Genomic DNA, 22,851 nt, shown 5'->3' with positions numbered 1-22,851 from the left:
AGGAAAACATTGGGATGAAGTCTCTTGGAAAATTCATGATTCTTTGCATCAATAATCTTCCAGCGCATCAGGTAATGTGTTGATATATTGCAACCACAAACTGTAAATAAATATTTTCTCTTCTTACCTTCCAGCAAACACTACGGAACCTGCTGCTTCTCAGCTGCCCATTAATCCCCTTCAGCCGTATAGTTGCCAAGTAATTGTTGTTTACAAACAGTTCTTCCCATTCTTTACTGAAAAAGCAAAAGGAATGAACATTTAAACAAAAAAAGCCTTAGTTGATTTAAGGACTATATGACACTACACAATTTTGGATAAGCAGAGGAAAGGAACTTTTTAAAATGTATATATTTAGTTGTGTACCACTTCTAAACGCATGGCTGTTTTTTTGGACACATTTCTTCTTTGGATTTAATGAATATGTAGATCGCTATAATTATGCCAGCTACTGAAATTCATAATGTCTATGGAGGCTATTCCATTTCCTCTAAAATGTTGGTACTGCAGTTCAGTGAATAAACAAGAAAAATGAATATTAATATAAGCACATTCATGTTTCAGCTGTAGACAAAGAAGTACCTATTCCAAAAATATGCAACAGAAAAGTACACTGTTGACTGTATTAGCTCTTCACATGACGTATTTGCTTAAATGAACCTTCTTTTCTTCTTAATGTCAAGCTGGGCAGTTAAGCATCATAGAAGATGACTTTCCTTAACATTTAGTGCTATTTACTATTGAAATCACTCCTACTTCTTTCTACATGATCAGTTTTAAAATTTTAACAGGTGCTAGCAAATTTAAAAAAACATCAAAAAATTAAAAAGCCTCACTGTATAAACTGTTAAAGGCAAGCTTGAGTACCTTGCAGTACCTATGGCTGACTAGATAAACAACCTAAATATGCCTCCCAGGCATGCAGGCACCAGGGGCCTAACACCTGTGCCTCATTAATATACAAGTAAATCTGCTCTACTGGGAAACAATTGGAAATTAATTGTCCCAAACCATCTACTGAGTTTGAATAAAAGAATTAAACCTATATTTCCTGCAACTTCTACTGAAACGAATCTCAAGAACAGTGTAAGCCATCTGATAGTCTTCATAGCCCAAGACTTGCTCACAGACTTTCTGTAACCACTCTAAATTCCAAAGGGCAATTTCAAGGTAAAGAGCTGGGTTATGTAGAGGGAAATGTGTTTCAGATTTATTTTCAATGCATGTCCTTAAGGTGAACATCTCCTCCTCCCCCTGTCACATGGGAGACTATTACTTTTCCCTGGGAGACCAAATGAAACCAGGAAGAGAGAAACTACTATTATGACTCCAGGCTAAGATCTCACCACATTTACTTCGCTAAGGAGGGTCACAGAGTGGGTTATACTAAACACCAGCAAACTTTGTTTTTGCAAATTGCCCTAAATATATGCAAGATTAAGTTAGATAGTTTTCAGCCTTTTAAGCTGAGTTGGGAGAGTGAGGTTTTTCAAACTGAATTGTAAGATACAGTTGCTGAGAACTGTAGAGGAATGGACTTGGCAAGCCAGGAAATTATGGTCCTGTTCCTCTGTGACAGGAGCGAGCTCATGATCCATGCTGAGACCAAAAGTGCTGTGCTTGTGAATGTACCACCTTTCAGCTAGGACCACATTCCTGAAAAAAAAAAACAAAAGGCATTTACTTCTGGATCTTGAGTATTAATTACTTTGAAAAGCGAAGGTATTCCAGATAAGAGCAAAGATGACTGCCACAGTGTTAGATTGCAGGGTTTAGGGCTGTCTTTAGCTTCTCCCAACTGCCAGTACCCCCAAGTGATCAAAAGAGCAGCAAGTCATTCCAGTGGTGTGGGGCAACTTCTTTCACTCCTCTCACATCCCCCACTCTCCAAGTCAGAAAGACTATCTGGTCATTTTTGCCTCCCTGTCTCCCACACATCCTCACCTTCTGCAGGGAGCTGCCTACGATTGTTTACCATGATTCTGTCTCCTTTAAATACAACGTATGGTATATAGCAGACACAGCTTGAGAAAAATCTGGGCCTTTCTTTCACAGTCATTTATACTTCAGTAGCTACAGTATACTATGTCTATCTAAATAACCCTCCTGTTTCTATCACGTATAATATTCTTCATTTGCCATGGTAAATTTTGTAGCATCATTGGCCATTGTAACTCCTGCCAAGCTACCTCCCTAAGGTAGCTATGTTTTAAGAGTGACACATTCCCCTGTGCACACAACAGGTCAGACTCTGAAGCTATTCACATTGTTCTGCAAGTGGATGACATTCCCACAATGTCTTTGAAAATGCCAATGTGTCAGCTGAGTTAGCAAAAGGTTTCAACCAGTGCAACTGTGAAGAGAAAGAACAGAGAGGAAAGAAGCTCTTCAGGTTATTTTTCTCACCAGCTGCTGGAAGTGATTGCTACACAGTAAGAAAGTAATTTCAACACTTCTGAAATTGTATTAGTGCAGATATTATGCCTTTCTTTTTTTTTTTTTTAAATGTAATGCAATTCCGAACACGTTTTGAACCAAATTACTTTTAAAACCGCCAAAAGAAATTTGGCAAGATCATATCTCCTCTGCATTGCCGGTTGGCTGCTGGGATCACAAAAAAAAAAGTTATAAGCAACTGAAAAAGAAATTACTTGGAAGCTGGAATCTGCTTCAGTTCTAGTAAAGCTGAATGATATTTAAAATCCTTTCTGAACAGCATCCACTAATTCATTTCTCAACTATTTTGAATGAAGACTAATAAATTAAGCTTTACAATTCTAGAGACTGTTTTAATAGTGGTAACACTTCATAATATCAACAAGCAATCAATTCTAAAAAGATAACATTTAAAATTATATAGCCCTACTATGTAAAATAATACCTAAGAGCCTTGTTAACCCAAGATTGCAGAAAACCCATTGGACAACATGAAACGAGCAATGAAGATTGGAACTGAAGTCTACCACATCCCATTTGCTTCACTGAAGTGAAGGACTTCAAGAGCTAATTGGGACCACCTAAACTATGAACAAGCACATGCACTTAATCAAACTAGAAAATTAAATGCATAATCCTGTGTTATACCACCTTTAGACAGTACAGTTAAAGGCTAATGTCAATGTTAATGTTTTCTGGTTATTTTGTAAATATTTTTCATTTTAGATTCTAATTTGAGTATCCTGTCTAATGCACTATTGTGCATGTTGTAAAGTCTTCATAATAATAATAATAAATACATATAATATAAGACTTGAATAAGAAAGAAATTATTGGCGTAATATTTCTTTAAGAAACTTAATTTCACATGCGTTATCTCTGCAGTAACTGTCCAATGTGAAATATCTACTGGCATGAGTCAGGGACAGTTGCTTTACTTCAAGCGGGAAAAGTGCTCAATATGTATGAAAGAAAAAGCAGGCAAATCAATGAAGAGAGTCATTCTGCAAGATTTGTTCATAGTTCTCATAGTTCTCATCTGTTCCTTTCCATCTTTTGAAACATACACTTATGTCATAACCACAAGAGTTTAAATCTCTCTGCCAAAGAATTTTATACTGGGGTCTGCTCTAATACACACACTTTCTTTCTTGTAAGAAATGAGGCTGACCTCTGAGCAAATCATACATAATCTATTCTTCTTTCTTTTCAACAGGACATGATTCGTGGGTGTGATTCTTGTTAAGACAATTACAAGCATCAGATTTTCAGATACAGAAGCCTGAAGTTTGGAACAGAAGTGTTCCTCTTAGTCGACTGTTAGTAGAGAGCACAACAAGCAGGACTTTACACCAGGAAGTCTAACTAAAATTTTACATGCACTTAAATAACATTTTTGAAAAGGTATGTGAACCTCTAAGGTCTAACATCTTAGTAAAAGTCACTGGAATCTCACTTGTGCTCAGCTATAGAGGAACGAGCAACTATAAACACTTCCAGAATGCAGGACATCAGTAACGTAATGAGTCGCCTAGGAAATAACTCTGAAATTCAAATAGTTCCAAGAGCTTTATTGAGACAACATTGAGCTGGTGCGTGTTGGGGAGAGTTTCTTCCACTGATAGGCAGAAGCAGAACACCTGCCTCTGGCTCTGTTGCTAAATTTCGATTTGCAGCATAATGGTAAAACCAGTACATCAAGCATAGATATGCAGGAGAATGCAATGGTAGCCCATTAAAGCTCCTTGCAAAATAAAGACTCCTTTGAGGAAGAAGAGGAAGAAATACAGTTGAAGGAGACTGGTATAGCACAGACAGCAATCACTGCTACTCAGCTTCTGCATTTGCTGATTTAGAGGATAAAGCTGGTAAATTGTATGAATGCAGATCCTGACAAAGTCTAAAACTAGCGTAAGAAGTATTTTCGTTACTATCATGTTCAGACAACACCAAAACTCTGTGGAAGACATTAAAACCCATAGAAACGTAAAAATGTGAAGAAGCACATGGAACTACCATCTACGTCACTGAAAAAGGGCAAAAGATTCAGTTCTGGGACTACAGGGACTCAGACCTACCAGGTAAATATTACTGTCCATAATTCACTTTCAGGTGAAACTGCAGTTAAAGAAACCAGTATCTACCAGGTCATCAGACAGTGTGTATCATTATTTCGACTCGCGCATTTTTGAAATATTTCATGCAAAGTTTTGAAATCCCTTTTTTTTCTTGTGTCCTTGCTAGAACAAGACCAAATTGATATTGACAATAACATTTAGATAACAAAGAATACTCCTCAGTGTATGGAAGAATACTGCTATACTACTGAAAGGTATGAACATTTGCATACATATTTAAGATTTCAATCTAAATCTCAAGCTTATTCCATCCTCTAGACCAATATTAAAGGATAAAACAGATAGCCTCAGAGAGATCCAAAGAAAATTCTTGAGCAGTGCTGCCAGTACTGGCAAAAATCATCTTAAAACAATGGCATGTGTGCTTCCAGAAAAGCCAATTTCACATTTTCATACTGGTTTTCATCTTCAGAATGTGCTTTTTAAAATGTTGAGACCCAACTCGGCTCCTCAGGGGCACTCAGTGAAGCAATAAGCTACTGAACAGGCCATCAGAAAGAAAACCAATCCTCAAATTATTGTGTCATATGTTTTGCAATATGAGATCTTTATCGATAGGAACATTCAAGTATCTATATTTGAATATTTAAACAGAGGCAAAAATTCCTTTCAAACATACTGCTTAAATCCAAGAAACATGCATAGTTTGTATTATTTATTACGCCATAAAATCAACAGTTGAGAAAAAAGTGAGGCAACTGCCAGGAATGTAATAAAGACAGAGTTAATTCTATAAAAGCAGAGGAAAAAAACCCCAATTGAAAGGTAGTATCAAGTAATAAGGAGCAGAGTTTCTAAACAACATTTCTGAAACATACAGATTTTTATTTTCTACCCTGAAAATCCACTTGACAGCTTTAATGTGAAGGCTTATCAGTCTGCTTGGAAAATATATGTATTTTCCTCTGTTTCTCAAAGTCCTGCCTCAGGATACATGGCAGAGCTAACAGCCATGTAAGTGTGAATATGCATGGCTGTGTTGCTGGGAGGCTGCACATTCAAAGGGCATATTTTTCTAAACAGTTCAGGTTTCATCTACTTCTGGCTGACATACAGTTAAAAAGGTTTGCATGAAGAAAGGTAAAATCACTTTCTTAAGGCAAACATTCCAGCAAATAAAGTTATTAGTTAGCTATGCTCTTTAAGCTACCAGTGTGCGCATAGCACAGTTCAGGGAACTGAAACAAGGCTGCACTGGCAGCAGGATGCTTTGCCAGCACCCTTCCTAATAGCACTAAGTCTGACGCAGAACCCCAAGATATCTTTCTCCATATTCCAAATTGTCCACTTTGCCTTGGCAGTTCTCAGCCAAAGAGCCAAGTTTGGCCTTTGGAGAGTGGATAATTTCCAACCCTTTAACAGTTTAGCTTTCATAGAAGAATTCTTGTTACAGCCATTTCAAAGTCTAAGTTTCACCAGCACATTTTCCTCTACATACATTTATAGAATGCTGAGACAAAATGTAGATATTATGTTCAATTATTTTTATTTTTATATTGTAACTGAATTTGCCAGTTGCAGGGTCAAAGCTTTCTAGTTTAAATCCCCCAGTGCCTTTGAAATCCTTTGCATGTACATCTAGAACATTTATTTTCTACTTCTCCTGACTATAGAGTTCCTTCCTGCTGTTTTACCCTTCACTAGCTCATACTCACAGCTAAGCAGAGCTCTGTGAATTGTGTGTGTTCACATGCATGCAGCCTTGTTACAGAAACAGACATGCATTCATTAAGAAACTGAAAAGGTAAGACTTTCCTGTAGGACACAAGTTAAATCTACAGCTCTGCAAATCATGCAACTAAAAACGAGATGTAATTGTGCCTCCTGATACTCAGATGGAACCTCATGTGCTTCTGCCTGTGCCCATTAGCTCTGATCTTATTGCTGGGTGTCACTGAAAAGAGCCTGTCTCTGTGTCCCTTCTACCCTGCACTCAGATACTTACAGACTTTGAAAAGATGTCCCAAGCCTTCTCTTTTCCAGGTTGAACAGTCCCACCTCTCTCAGTATTTCCTCACAGAAGAGCTGCTTCAGTTCCTTCACCACCATAGCAGCCCTTTGCTGGCCACTCTCCAGCACGCCCATGTCATTCTTGTAATGGGGAGCCCAGCACTGGACACAGCATTCCAGGTATGGATTACAGGGGAAGGATTACTAACTCTGATCTGCTGGCAGCACTGCTCCTAATGCATCCCAGGATACTATTAGCTTTCTTTGCTGCAAGGGAGCATTGGTGGTTCATGTTCAAATTGATGCCTGCCAGGACCCCCAGGTCCTTTTTCCAGGCCCCTGCATATTATCTACGTCTCCACCTTCCCTGGGGTCAGGGTAAGGCTAATTGGCCTAGTTCCCTGCATCTTCCTTCTGACCCTTCCTGAAGAAAAGAGTGACATTTGCTTCTCTCCTGTCCTCAGAAACACCTCCCAATTGCCATGAAAATTTGAAGATTACTGAGAGTGGAAAAGTAAAAGAAATTCATAATGAAAACCACTTTAAACATTAGTAAGGGAAAATACAGCATCAGTTGATTATGGTGTCAGTGGTACATATGCCAATTTTCAAATACAACAGAATAAATGAAGAGTGAACTAAAATTTTCACTTGCTTTCCATGGACTTTAGAAATTACCATTCTCTCTTCCATGGTCTCTCTTCATGTATTAAGTCTTTCCTTCTTGCAACCAATCCATAAAAAAAGCATTCTACCAATGAAAGATGTTGGTAACTCAATCCTTCCTTTCTGATTCTCTGTCAAAAGCATCTCAAGTTTCAAGTAAATTTCTTAAATTTACTTTTCCCTATTACATTGCATAAAACCAGAAAGCAAGTCTGTATTACCATTTCTATGTCTTTAGAAAGTAATATAATTTCCCTGGAAAAGTTAAAAAATCCACCATTTATATGTGTTGAAATGTTTGTATCTTAGAAAAAGTATACTGAATATAGGTTTTCAGTTCCTTAATGACAATTTATTCTTCCACGTCTTATGATATCCTTCACCAATTCCTTATAGGACACCAGGCAAGGAATGTAGCAAGGATCCGCTATGGAAGGAAGAAGTAAATAACAGAAATTTGACAAGACAGAGATGGAAATTATATCAATCTCCTTAAACTGAAAGAAAAGGAAAGCAATTTTAAAAGAATTCAGAGAAAATCAGAAATCTTCCAAGCTCTCAACAGGTATGACAGTGATCTCCCTGGATTTGGAGGAAAAAAAACCTGTTGGAGGAAACCTTTGATCAGTGCAGCCACTTTCTCTTGATGGAAAAAGGAGATTTGCAAGACGGAATTCCTAACAACATCACAAACATGGACAAAATGAGAGCACTGGCACAGACTACCACATCCAGAGAAAGATTCTTAGCACATTATGAAGACAATCTTTCAGAGGAATCACTAAATTCAAGGACAGAGTTTACATGCTCTCAGACAAAATTACCTCATACTGAAAAGCCCTCTTTGCATATAAATGGCATCAACGGGAACAGCATCTAGCAAATGGCTTAGGCTAAGACAAAATAAACATGGATGCCAGTTTTACTACTTCCTTGTGGAAAGAGAGGAAGGATGCAAGTGCTGTAAACTCTCCTTGCGGAGTGGAGGGGCAGTGACAACTTCACTGCATTGCTTTCTGTACCCAATTTTTCTTACTGCAAAATTATCGAAAAACCCATGGAAACAAGCTTGTTCTTTACATCTCTTGATTATGCGTGGACATACAGTGAACAAAGTCAGGAAAAATAAGATTATAATTGCACAGGGGTGGCTTGAAATTAAAACAATAAAGTAACATCATCTGTGTATGAACAAGACTAGATAGGCTTGTGTAGATGGAAAAGGGCTGCCTCCTAATAGATTTAAGACAAAGTTGTCCATAGGGTGAAGGTATGTAAGTTGCATACATGTTCACAGTATATTTAACATGTAAGGACAGAGGCTATGTAACCACTTCTGGCTCAACTGCCAAGAAAAGCCACAGGTCAAAGAGGGACCAAACTGGTTTCAGCACCACTTTTGGACGCGGGAAGAACCAAGGAGGAACACCTTGCACTCCTTGCCATCTTTCTTCTGCAGGCTCAGTGTCAGCCCTGTTGGCTGGCACACAAGAAACGCCTCAGCCAGCAGGACCACATTGCCTTTTTGCAGCAAGGAAGGAAACATCTGGTAAGCAGAAGCTGTAAGAAGTCAGGGGGAGAAAATGGAATACAAAAGTCTTTCTCATACTAGATCTTCTGCCTGTTTGAAATATGAGCAGAAGAAGGAATACACCTTGTCTACACAACCCACAACTTTGAGCAATCATCATTTGTCATGGAGTTTAAGCCACAGAGGAAAGAACTTTATCTTGACACATGGGGTAAAAATTAAACTTATATATATGTGCAGAGATGTATTAAGAAATTATCCAACACAGCAGTCATGGGTTTCTGAATCATAAAGTAAGTTAACAATACAAGTATGAAAAGTGAGCTTTTTTAAGGCTATATATTTATTAGAAGCAGTATTAATGTATGAATCCACCTTGAAAGAAAATAAGTGTCCTTGAGATGTTAGATTCTATCAGCCAAATTGAATGTCTGCATCAATGGCTCTCCCTAAAAGTCATAATTAGGTCATTAAAATATATTTAGAAAAATAGCCTGTAAAATAAAGTTAAAAAATACTCACCTTCATTTTATTTCATAGGTCACTGTTATACCATCTAATAAGATAATTAAAAACATGCAAGCAGCTGGTACTGAGGCTAAACAGATTAATGTAATAGTCTGTAGTCATATGTGCTGGCAAGGGGTTCACCTCTTTGGCGAGGAGAAGGTCAGCTGCCCTTGGGAAAGGAGGAGAAAGAGTATTTCTACTTTCCAGTGGCACTGCATTGCAGATACTGAAACTAAAGACCCACATCTATTTTTCTTCTCCTTTTGGTGAAGTCCAGCCCATTTCCATCCAGAAAAGGCTTTAACCATAGCAGTAAAATAATACAGTAGAGCAGAGCTCAAATATTTTCCTTAAGTTTCTTGCATTTTAAAGCTGAAAGTTACTGTATATTTAAATCCTTGCTCAAATGTTTCTAATAGTGAACTTCTAATTTTGATGACATGGTTCTAGGAAGTAATTTTCATAATTTCTTATTAGCAAAGCTTCTTCCCAAGTACACAAAGAATACTTCCATCAGGGCCTGAAGACCAACGAGAAAATTCTCTGTGACCTGACAGGACAGATTCACAAACTCAAAGAATATTTAGAAATATATGCCAATCACATGTGCTTTTCACTTAAATTACTTACAAACTTTATGACCTAAAGGGCAATGCTCACTATCTGAACACATGCAGCATTAAAAACAGAGACAACTAGTATCGATCAACACAAGCAACAGTCACAAACTCTAAGGTGACACCTTCATGTTAAAAATAAAACCATACAAATAGTTCTGGAGCATCATAAATATATCAAAGGATAATGATATGTCATCCTTTAGTAACACACACACTTGGAGTCTTGTACTGAATAGTGACAAACTGTCCTTTAAAGCAGAAAATGTGGGAATTGAGCAACCTCTCCTGGGGTTTATTTTTTATTGTGGTATAACCAATATGTTTTTAAGACCACTTCAATAACAAAACTTAATAATATTCAAATATTTTTGGAGTCATCTCTTCTCCTAATTAAATTGTAAAAGCCAATTACTTATAAAATAGAAAACAACTTTTGTTTCAGCAGAAATTTTCAATAGAATTTTTCATGTATCAACCTTCTGCATGCATGACATCTACCATGATCCAAAGATGCCTTTGCCTCTTTTAGGGCAAAATTTCACTAGCTGGTCTTTTTAAAGTATGATAGACTGAAACACATTGGGTAAACAAGACTATCATTAGTTTTGCCAAATTACTAACTTACTAAAACAATAATCCTTGACAGTATCCTAAAGTAAGTCAAAATCTCTAATGAGTCCTTAAAGAAATAACAACCATATAGCAATTTTACCTTTCAAGGTAGTTCAGGATTCACTTTTCATCTTTCGTAAGGTATTAGATGCTCATTTTTACTTAACATGCAGTCCAGAACTATAACTATCAAAACAATATTCAACCCAACCATCAGATTTACAGCCAGTCTCATAATATGATAGGAATTACTTGCCACTGCACAAAAAATATACATTTCACACCTGAAACACTACTGCTAAATAACAGGGATAGCTTGCCATCTATGAAAAGTCAGAGGTTACTTTCATATATGTGCATAGATATACACCTCCCCAAATCACATACACGCATATATAGCTTTTTTATTATCTTGCCTTTAATTATATCAATAATACTTTGGCAATGATATATGGGACCCCTCTGAAAAGACTAATTAACTTCAGTTTTCTAAGTTGGGCTGTAATCCTCTCTGACAGAATACGACTATTATTCAGTGGAACTTGTAGCCAATGTTGTATTTAATATATGCACTTTGGACTAAGGAATATAGAGATACAAAGATCAGTTTAATCTCCACTTAATCTGTGGAGCATTAAAGAGTCACTAAGGTTTAGGCTGATTTAGGTAAAAGATACCATGCTCTGTCCTCCCACTTATTTGTAGCTGTCCATGCTAGCTACATTTCCTGCATTGGCACTGATTCCATGGGAAGTTTTGGCAGGAGGATACTGCAAGCGAAGTGATCAGAAAGGTCTCCCTCTGAAGAAGGAACAGGTTGGGCTGGGTTAGCTCCCTGGACTAGCTCCCTGAGAGATGAGTGCTACTGCCTGAGCGGAGCAGGGGTGAGAAGGGCTCAACCCCAGCTCCACAGCTTACACTCTCATGGAACCAGAGCCCAGATAAAGCTGGCTGCTTCTTCTTCAAGTGTTACCACTTGGCAGATACAACAGCTGGTGCTCTTGAGTTGATGACTTTCAGGAATAAGTGTCCTGGCCTTAATGGCAGAGAGCTCTCAGCTTTCTTTTGCTGCTCTGGTTAAATTCTGTCTTGCCTATTTTTGAGAAATTGCTGTGGTCTCTGTATCTACATATGCTTCTCACCTAAAAAACATGAAGATTATCCTGAGTGGTATTTTTCAGCCCTTCTTTTAACTTAGACAGTATGTTGCATGCAGAAAACACAAATATGACAAGAAACAGAGTCATGCAGAACCCTAAAATGGATCTTCTAATATATTTTATCAAAGTGAATAAGCTAACTACCCTACGTGTTTTATATCATTACGAAGTAAGTTTCATTAGAGTTGACTTACTAGGATACAGAAAATTGGCAGGGTACCTAAATCAACCCTCCCCAGTCCCACTGTGTCCCTGCAGGCACAACCTTTTTTCCAACCTTGCTCTCAGTCCAGAAGCTTCCTCTGGGTGTTTGAATCGCAGCAAACTCTTTGCTGTTCCCTCTCGGTCCTTACAAAAAGTCTTTCTTTTCAACATCCTCAAGACCAGGCTGTTTGCTCCTTGCTCTCCTCGGCAATCTCTCTGTCTCCAGACTGCAACAGGTTCTCCAGCATTGTGTCCCTCCCTGCCACCCCATGCCCGAGGCTCCCCGTGACCAGCACAGCTCACTGTCTGCACCATGGTGCAACACTCCCCACCCAGCCGGCTGCAACCCGGACAAGGCGACCAGGCAGGTTCCTCCTGCCTGCCTGCACCTCTTTGAAGCACGGATTCCAGCAGAGTACAAACCGAAAAAAATCCCAACCAATACAGTCCACTAAATGATTCCAAAATAATCATGTGGTAAGCTTGTTTTGTTTTATCATACTTAAACATGAAAATCAGATGTAATCCTTCTGGTTAGCACAAATCATACTATTAATTTATTAGTCACAAGGACAAAGATTTTTTTGTAGCAGAGGCAGTATTTTGCAGGGTGAAAGATGAAAGATACACCTGCTGATTAGCTTTCTGTGCTTTCAAGCACAAGACACCCTCTGGTATGTACCCAAGCAAGATTCAAGCTCAATGATATTGCTGAAAAAAGTTTCTTTAACTGCTGCTTACTGCCAACAAATTGAAATATTATTTTGCTGTCAAATAATCTCAAATGTTACTAATCCTGGCTTTGTTTTTTCACACAAAATAATGAGGAAATACAGTTCCATGTGGTCCATAGATCAAGCTACTTTGGAGAAGATCAAAAAGGTTTTCACTGGTGAGTTGAATATTTCAACATTTAGCTTAGTTGCTGTGAGCTTACTTTATCGCATACTTTGGAGGAAAAAACCTGCAAAAAACAACCTTAAAAATGTTTAGACTTACAAATATCTTGTACTTTCATTAGTTAAGCATTTTGAACAACTTTCTAAAAAAAAAAGTAATCCAGAAAACAAATTTCCAGATAATTTCTTAATCAAATCCTTCCTGTTCTTTAGTTCACTGACTTTCATTTAGATTGCACAATCCTCCTAAAGTAGAACCTGTTCTTTTGCTTTAAATAGATTATGCTTCTTATTATAATCAACTTCCCAAAAATTAGAAAATAAATATAAAAAATTACCAACCTGTAAGAAATAAAAGTTCCATCTGATTCTGAGGTGTGGGGTGTGCTTCCATTTTCATTTGATCCTCCTAATATAAAAATAAGAGAAAACATCTTTGTTGTAAGAAAAACAAATGTTGATGATAACTGCAACTGATTTTACCATATATGGTAACTTTAGTTATAACAAAACTCACCTAAAACTTACATAGACAAATCTCAACTTTAACTCTTCAAATTCTTACAGGTATCTTAACTAGCCTCCGTGTTCAAACTGGAGTCGGAATGTTCTGAAAATCTGATACTTAATTTCACTTAAAGTTTTGATTGAGGCCCTTCTCAAATTATTAAACACAGTTTAACTAGTCTAAGGTTACAGAAGTACACCATATAAGTAGACAAGCTGGATTTTACCAACATTAAGTAAAAAAATGTAAAAGTTCATCTGTTTTGTAAAAAATTCTGAGTTGAATTTGTGATACCAGGGTTTTTTTGTCATAGGATAAGTTCAAAACTTCTCTGAAAGAACCTATTAAGACATCCGCCAAACATCTTGTTTTACGTCCTGTGGGCTGGTGATACATAGAACCATAATGTTACCAGAAATCAAGGATTACAAGGAAATTTTCCTCTCTATAACGACTTCTATTGAAAGACTGCTAAAAGCCAGGAGTCATGTATTTACTCTTGTCCTGTTTTATACTGTTTATTCTTGCCCTGTAATTTAGCTTGATAGTTCTTCTATGTCCCTGTGTGCCTCCTTAGTTAATTTACAGGTAGCACTGCACACCTCTGATCTGTGTTCTGCTGACTGAAATCAAGTTCTCGCTGTCTTTTTTCTAAATGATGCTTTGTATTCCCTGTGTTCTTTAACTCAGTCCTTCTTACATATGGGAAAGAAGGGACAGGAGCTGTAGACAGCATACTAGAAGTTTAGACAGTTGATAATTTGGACAGTGGTTTTCTTCTCTATCAAACAAATCTTGCTCGATACAGTCAACAGTCGTGCCACTCCATCCTGCAGTTTCACAGCCATCCTTAACCAACATGCCTACACACTTACTCTCCACTTTTTATTTACAGAGAGAAGTTTGCAGTTTACACTAAAAATTCTTGCTAGTGCAATACTGTAGTTCACACAATGTCATGCTGTTTGTAGTCCTCTTTTCTTCAGAAACAACCAGTCCTACCTGAACACTCTATTTGTGCTTGCACTAGATATTGCCTTCAAATAATTTTACTTAATAAAAGGCTATCAGCTCTTGTTCTGTGGCAAGACAATAAATGAAAATATTGGATAAGACTGGTTCAACCCCAAGCTTCACTAAAAATAATTCATTAAAATCTGCATTTCTCTATTTATCCTAAAACTACTATACTTCACTAATCCCCATCCTTTTTATTTCACATAATCTCCTGTGACACTACATCAGATGCTTTATTGAGGTCCAGATAGACTTAATGCATTTCCTGAACATATATTTTGACAAGCAAGCAGGTTAGTTGGCCACAATCTCCCATTTAACACAACACCCCTACAATAAAGGTTATGCCATTTGCTTTACTTTTCTCTCTTACTTCTTTCTTAAAAGCTTTTCTAAAGCATAGATGATGGTCAGCCCATGCAGGTGCTTTGCTATCACCTTTCTTTTCCCTGTTAATCTAGGTACAGGTACCTATTTTTTTATTTTGTATTTCCACTCATCAGCCATGAACTAAAATAGTAAAAAATTGTTTCATGCAGCAGCATTCATCGGTATTCTTGAAAGACATTTACTCTGCAAGTCAGATGCTTTAATCTCTATTAACTCTGCTAATTTACAGTATCCACCCAACACTCCCATTTATTTTATTGATTTATTTTCAGGCCTTTGCCTGAAATTCTATTTTTACTGAAAATTATTTTTCCTTTTCAGATCATACCTGGATTACATTTAGTATCATTTGACCATTCACACTGGAGAATGGTTCTAATTTTCTTCCCTAGAAAGCTTCTTTCCATAATCAAGTAATATTTTCTTGTTTATTTAAATTCTCATCTTATGGTCTAATTCAACTTAATTTTTGCTATTTGTCGCTACAACCCCGTACTTTCTGATATCCAGGATGTGGCCTTCTCTGCAGATCAAGCTGTTTTTCTGTTTCTTTGAGGATCTCTGCTTATTCTAGACATTCCTTAAAAAAATACTTAATCATTCACTTCGGCATAGAACTTCCAAGTGTTTCTTTTCTTGTCTAATTTGGAATGCAGGGGTTTTTATTAACTTTTGCACCTTTGTCTAAAATAAATCCCAAACCTCTACTACATCTTAGTCTAAAATCATTCAGTCCAGTTGATTTCACTAATTAGCTCTCTCAATTTATTTTGAAAATGGAAATCCTACTTAATCAATCTGCTTTTTGTTTACTAAATTTAACTAAATTAACACCACCAGATATTTCATCCAGGAGCCGACCCTCCCGTTATTAATAACCATCTGTTCATTTTTTTTTCTCATATCTTGTAAAATAGTGTCCCATATTGGGACAATTTTCAGTAATACGCTTTTTCATATATTACCGATCTCCACATCTGATCCTGAGCATTCAGACAAATGACTGAACTATGTTCAGTCTCTGTTAAAGCCATATGGCCAGGTGCAGTGGTATTGGGCAATGGCTACAGGGACACAGCACATCAAAATGGGTCCTGAATGCACTACTGCACTTTATTTATACTTAAACAACTCCTAAGCATTTGCCTACCAGACTAGTGAGATTGAAAAAGAAAACTCATTCACAATGCTAAGTTGATATACTGAAAAAACATGTCTTTTCAAGAATAGCTACATAATCCTCCTCCTTCCTGAAGAATGAACTTTAAGACTATCTCAAAAAATGCATGGACTTTATGAGCTTTCAACAAAACCATTAGCCCTGCTCAAAGAGTGAACAGGACATTGCAAAGATAACAAGGATTATAGTTGTTCTCTCACCAGGATCCCCACAGTTGTTGGGATCCTGGGTCTCCTACATCCACTGAGGTGTTCTTCACAAACTACTCTAAGTGTAGCTTGCTTTTTTCTGAATACAATAATTTCCTTTATTTAATGATCGCCAAAATACTTTAGCACTTTTAATTGTATACCCATCATTAATAAATCTCATAATCATACAAGTTACTGTTTGGGCACTTTTTTGCAAGCTGCTTTTGCTGCTTCATCATGTCATTAGTAGCAGCTCCCAAAATTGGATAGGGCTAGGTGTATTCAGCTCTCAAACCCAGGATTTAGTGGAACAGACCCTTCTGTGATTGCTCCCTTGCTCTACCCCTTTAAGATGGGTATGTCTGTTATGGCACCTTGAAAGATGATTAAGACGTCTTTCACTGAAAGTGATAAAAATCATAAAGCAAAGAGCAAAGTATTCATTTTCTTAACAGAAGACTCCCTAAATTTTACCTAGTTTAAACCAAAAGGCTTTTTAGCAAATCCTATTAAGTTTCCATAGTTAGTGATATAGAGGACAAATGAGACTGCTGCTTCACTAAGTAATGACATTAAGCTGTGGGAATCCATGCCCTGGATCACCTCTCCTCAGGAAAGTTCCAGTTACGCCTCCTGAAAGATACAGTGAACTCTCAGTAGAACAGATCTATTACTTCTATCTTCTTCACTGATAATGACCCAAATTTCTGGTAAAATGGGGATGTATACTGAACAGTTAGGAACAGAAGATTCATGATGCTCATAACAAAAACTGTAGTCTCCTTTAAAAAATTGATTCAGTATTATCCTAATATTTAGTTTCTTTCTGAAACTCAGTTATGGGAAGAAGGGTTTTGCTTAAGAAACAGAGGATACTCTACTAACCCTGCTATGCACCTTCTGAAAAGCTTTCCTAACTTCAAATGCACAAGCTGGGGGAAAAAAGGTAAAATAAATCCTGTCACACTTTCAGAGAAAAGAGAAGGGAAACGAGCAATACTGTAACAAGCATCTGTATCAAAGTAAGTATGGCTTTCAGCACTAGAGCAGTTACTGGTTTTAATACAATAATAAAATAAGGCTGTATCCTTCCAAAGGGACTGAAAATTACTTGGTTTGCTGCTTGTTTAACTAAGCAACTCCCTCCCCTGGGAATGAAAACTCTCCCGAAATTGCCCCATTTCAGCAAGGTCTGTTCTTGTGCACAGAGACCAACAGCTAAAGGGAGATGGGCCCTGGGTAGCTGGGACCTGACACTACTGGACACAACTGGAGGCAGTTATAAGACAAGTTGTGTAACTCAAAATTGACACTTCTAGTAACTAATCAAAAAAGAACATTTCAAATGCAGGCTTCTTTAGACTTCTGAGATGCATGGAGAAGGATTTGCAAACGGTACACTTGCTAGGGTACTAGATTCACCCAGAACACATGGGCTTGTCACTTGCAGTAACTGTTTTCTTGCCAAGAACATATTTGAGATTATAGGCATAGCATAAAATGGGAGAAACCAGAATAAGGAAGCTGCGAAATACACTTCCTGAAGATTATCTGAAAACTATGTGTAGAAATTGTAACAAGGAGAAGCCCAATTGAAACTTGCACACTACTTTCTTTTAACGGTGATAGAATCACAGAACTATTTAGGTTGAAAAAGACTTGTAACATCATCAAGCCTTAACACTAACCCAGCACTGCCAAGCCCAGCATTCAACCATGTCCCCAGGTGCCACATCTTTAAAAAAAACAGATGTCTTTTAAATACCTCCAGGGATGGTGACTCAACTGATAGGGTATTTTCTCACAGAAGAGCTTTTTCAAGGTGCAGTGCACAGCTTCCACTTCAGATAATAAGAAGAAACTGGACAGCATTTCAAAGCCCCAATTCACAGGTGGGAAGACACTCTGGGTATGCTCCAGGCACAATGAACACTGAGCTTAAGCATGTACTCAGCAAGAGTAAAAAAGCATGTGAAGAATGATGTAGGGATCAGACATTTCTCCCTCAACTCTTTCATTACATCTTGAAAACAGCTATTTCCCCTGAGAAGTAAAAATTCAGCACTGGACTTCTTATGGAGAAGGCATGGGATACTGTTATAACCAGCTCCAAGTCAACAAAGACAAGAAGCTTGAGTGACATGGCCTTGCTTGATGGCTGCACTCCTAACTTAAAAAATAATCAAACTATTTTTGTTTCTTTTGAAAATACACTTTGATACTGAAGAATTGTCTTCAAATATATACATATTTCTGCATGCATGCATACACACACATATGCATGTCTGTATGTGAGCACATGTGTATTTATATAGCGCAAACCAATTTACCAATCTTGTGTCAGCTATGAAAGGGTTTTATGGCTGGCAGTTTAGGAATTTGTGATAAAATGATCCTATTTAAGTGACCGAACTGTGCATTTCCCTGCTTACAAGTGTCATAATGGAGACAGATCCTTCTGACCTGTTTGCACTCTGCTTAATGTTTTTCTTTGTATTCTAATCAGGGGTTAAAATGTTGTTAAAACACAAAATTTATTTAACAGTTGTGAAAATTTAAGTTGATATAAACACTCGATCATTAATGCAGTGTTTTATGATTAGAGACAAGTCAAATTTTAACACAAATCTATGCTTGCAGTCTAAGGTTGTCAATTCTTATAACGCGACTTCAAATTTCCATGCTATATTAATTTTCAGCATATTTAAAGCTTAATAATTTAATGATTTATCCAATTTTAATTTATACTTTCAAAACCACTTTGAACAATCTGAGGTGCCACTGGAGATCACAACAGTGGTCCTGGTTAAGTCAAATAATAATTACAGCGCTTTCACTTTAAAGATGAGATTATTTTTAATTATTGAGTGAAGTACTTGAGGTACCATACTTATATAATTACGCTACTCATTAAATGGTTATTGAAAGCTGAAATGTAATTTTAATGACAGCTACCTATTTTTCTTTGCACACTTTATAGATGACAGATCAGTCAGGAATTCTAGTTTGCTCAAAAAATCCTTGCAGCTGCACTGGTTCTTTCAGGTGTAAAACAATTAAGCTGTTCTTTTTTTAAAACTTTAAACACTTTTTTTTCCTCAAATGATATTGATATAATATACACAAACTAGTAAAAACAGAACAATAAAGCATGGATATTTTTTCTTCTTCACAATAATATCACAATGCTGTCCCTAAACTATATACCTTCCAAACAATATCCCCCCCACAAAATAGTGACAATACAAATATGGAATAAAATTTTTAGTCAAAATGTATTCCTCGTATAATACAAACAACAACAAAAAAATTGCTTAACAGATTGCAGACCTTTATTGTGAGTATAAAGGGGTAATCAACATACAATAAGCATTTTACTATGCTTTAAAACTATATATAATACCATGAGATCCCTTTGCTTTTTCTAACACTAAGATTCACAACTCTTCAAACATAAAATTCTTTTGTACTATTTACTCCACAGATAGATATTCATCAGACTGATCTGGATAAAATTTATTCGAACACGTAGGCATCTCTCACAATTGACACTACAGAGCTCTGGTCTCAGAAATGAGCACCTAAACACTTATGCTCTGTATCTTAAGCCTTTATATGCAATGTTTGAAAATCAGGGTATTTCTCCGTTGTTTCAAAGACCGGTATCTTGTCCAAATTAAGCTTTCCTTTTTCACAATGAAAACCAAACAGAGAAGTAAATTTGTTTCATTAACAATATTAAAGCAAAGATTTCTGAGTTTGCTGTATGGGGAAAAGGCAATAAAGTTTTGAAGAGGGAAAAACTGCTTTGTTCCTTCAATCCCCTGGTTGAAATTAATTATAGCAAATGTTTATGAAAACATCTGTTCCATACAGTTATAAATTCTTAATTTTAGCATGGGCGATTCCAAGCTCCTCTATTATTTTGAAAGAGAACAGTCTGACAACTGAAAGGTTTACAAAAGACCAGACAATTCGTATTTCTACAGCACCAAATATGCAGTTTGGAAAGTCTTCAGGATCTCTGCAGCCAAGGAAAAATAAAATAAAATACAAAAAGCCTAAGACGACAGAAGCTTTCTGATAGAAAGAAGCTGATAGACCAAAATGGCAGTGGGAGGGGAAAAAAAAAAATAAAAGGAGAACTAACCCCGAAAACATACGGCAAATTGAGATTTTACTACAGAAAGCACATCTTTCAGAGGTGAAACGCCGCGGAGCCGCGGCTTTCCGCGCGCGGGCTGCGGGCGGGGGCCGGGCGCTGCCGCGCGGGGCCAGCAGAGGGCGCTGCAGAGTTTGGGAAGCGGCGGCCGCCCCCGCCGCGGGCTCGGCCCCGCGCGCAGCCGCGCGGCCCCCTCAGCGCGGAGCCTGCGGCCGGAGCAGCGCACAGCCGCCCGGAGTAATGCCTTCAGCCAAAGAACTAAGTGCACGGCACTGCTGATAGTTATTAAACAATTACCAGGCTGGAAAGTTGGAGAACGTTTCACTCTGAGCAAGTTCGGTTTTCTGAGATAAATATGATGCAACTTTTGGGTGAGCGATCTTTCACGTATAAACCTGGCTCTCTATCCCTCGCTTCAAGTTCATTTAGCATTAGAAGCACACTTTGAATGCATGGAGCACAGATTTCTGACAGCATTTTAGTTTTATCATCTCTGCTCTAAAATACTGTATTTTGCCACGAATGAAATAAAAACCTATACACTATGATAATTACTGATATATGAAGATAATTCATTATGAGATGAACTAATGAACTCGCCATTTGAAGTGCAAAAGTCAGAGAGGCTGAAATATTTTGTTTAACCTACAGTACTGACATGAAAAAAATATATTAAGCACTAACAGTGTTTTTTCCCCTTTAAGCTCATTTGAATTATTAAAGGAACATAATTGTAAAGCACAATATAGTACCCGTAGAGATGCCAATCTTGCGATAGTGAAAGCTGGTCACACTTAGAAGTAGGTAAGGAACACTGGCACCAAGGTGCAAAATCAAAGCCTGTTTTAGCCCTGCTGAAAGCTGTTTCAACAGTATGACAGGCAGACACATTGATTTGCATTTAGAAACAAAACTTCTGGAATAATATCTTGTACCGCATGTTGCTCAAACCCAGTCAATTCTGGTGTCTTTTGGATTGCTGACTTACGACAATCAAGTGGCACCTTCCATGATCTTTGCTTATAAAATCACAATTGTGTATGTGTATATGCATATATGTGTAAACTCAGTGTATTCTCCAGGCAACATCTCTGTTTGAAACATTTTTTTCTATGCACTTCTGTTTAAATCAAGACACATGAAATTAAGAGGGTTTCCATTTTAAGTGAAACTGCTTCTGAGTGTTCACAAATCTAAACACCAATCCTGTCATTAGGTTAGTCTGTAAATGAACATGCCACCATTCCCCATGTGAAATGTATGTGTGAAAAAGTGTGGATGGGAAAAGATATACAAGGGTCTAGATGACTGATTCTGAAATTAGAATGTAGCATCAGTGTTTAAGAAATGTAGTCCCATGCAGTTCAATTTAAAATAAATTCAACAATAAGTACATTCAAGGGACTTATTTATGATATTTCTTTTCCTGTTGAAGCCTCTGCATTTACCAAAATAGACTGAGCTATATACACTGTACTCTGAACTAAAACCAATATAATACACAGAGTAAGAAATTTTACTCGAAGGGCACTGAACTAATTCATATGAATGCTTCAGAAGAATTCCCAGGTGATTGAAAGTTACCAAAATCTCAAATACTTTATATCCAGATGTGTTTTAATATAATCTCTCTAGGCATGATGGGAAGGAAAAAAGTTTAACTGTGATGCAAATAGTGATTTAAACACTTCAGAAAATGCATGTACATGGAAAAATAGTTTGACTTCCCATTTAGTGGGAACCACACAATACTAGCTTATATAAGCAAATGTGACTCCACTGAAGTCAATACACATTTAGTCCAGTAATGCCTGAACTGAATTTGCTACCAGCAGCAATAAGACTGGTAGAACAAAAAATCCACAGGGTAAGGTAAAAGGTGATTCTTCTAAGTGTTTTTCAGTTATTTCTCTCAGTGCACCTGTCTTTGGTCCATAGTATACTATGCCCACTTCTGTTCATACGCTAGTGCCTGTATCTGCCACATAACCTGGCTGATCTTTTATCATGTATAACTTAAACAAATTCCTAGGTCATCTCACCAAGTGTGACTCAAAGGACTCCAGGATAAGATACATTTTGGTGTAGTCTGATTGAAGTGGAAACTGTATACCTAATAAATAACATCATCGCTAACTTCAGTAAATTCTTTAAGAGCACACACAATTTTCAAAATCACAAATTAGCAAAATTAGTAAAACAGAGGACAGAGTAATGCAGTTTAACTAGGGACAAGCAGCATAACTAGACTTTGCACAGAAAGAAAAAAAAAATCTTAGAAGCTGCCTGGCTTCATTGCTAGGAATTTACACCCTGATGATATACAAATGCTGAGTGACTTATACTTGCATCCAGAAGAATTTAGCTAATTTTAACTTATAAACAGCCTAAAAGGCCTTTGAGCTATAAATTGCAATAAACTAAAGATGGCAAAAGGCAATAAACATGAGTTAATGACTCAGCATCCTCCTGAGATAGCACTGGTCATGCAGCTTTGCTTAATCTTAGACATGCACAATCACTATAAAAAGGTGGTCTCCAGAGACCATTTATACTAAGAAAAACATACCATCTCTTTACATGTTTGAAGGCTACTATCGTCCTTTAACTTACTTCAATTACATCCTATTTTTAACCACATTTCTATCTTATAGATTGTTGCAATCCTTCTGTTTGG

General features: G+C 37.2%; 1 protein-coding gene across 9 annotated transcripts in view; it reads right to left on the bottom strand.

Annotated features, from left to right (window-relative positions):
- TBC1D5 (TBC1 domain family member 5) overlaps positions 1 to 22,851 on the bottom strand; it is a 317,984-nt gene that overhangs the window by 144,220 nt on the left and 150,913 nt on the right. For all 9 annotated transcript variants that reach the window (XM_048302259.1, XM_048302268.1, XM_048302273.1 and 6 more), the window contains 2 exons: positions 13,069 to 13,135; positions 128 to 236 (listed from right to left, as the gene is read on the bottom strand). In XM_048302259.1, the coding sequence (XP_048158216.1) occupies positions 128 to 236; positions 13,069 to 13,135 (176 nt within the window). The remainder of the gene's footprint in view (positions 1 to 127; positions 237 to 13,068; positions 13,136 to 22,851) is intronic.

This window comes from Corvus hawaiiensis, chromosome 1 (assembly GCF_020740725.1).
Source record: "Corvus hawaiiensis isolate bCorHaw1 chromosome 1, bCorHaw1.pri.cur, whole genome shotgun sequence".
In the NCBI taxonomy this organism is placed as follows: domain Eukaryota; kingdom Metazoa; phylum Chordata; class Aves; order Passeriformes; family Corvidae; genus Corvus; species Corvus hawaiiensis.
The sequence above is the reverse complement of the archived record's forward strand: the minus strand, read 5'-3'. Positions and strand labels throughout refer to the sequence as shown.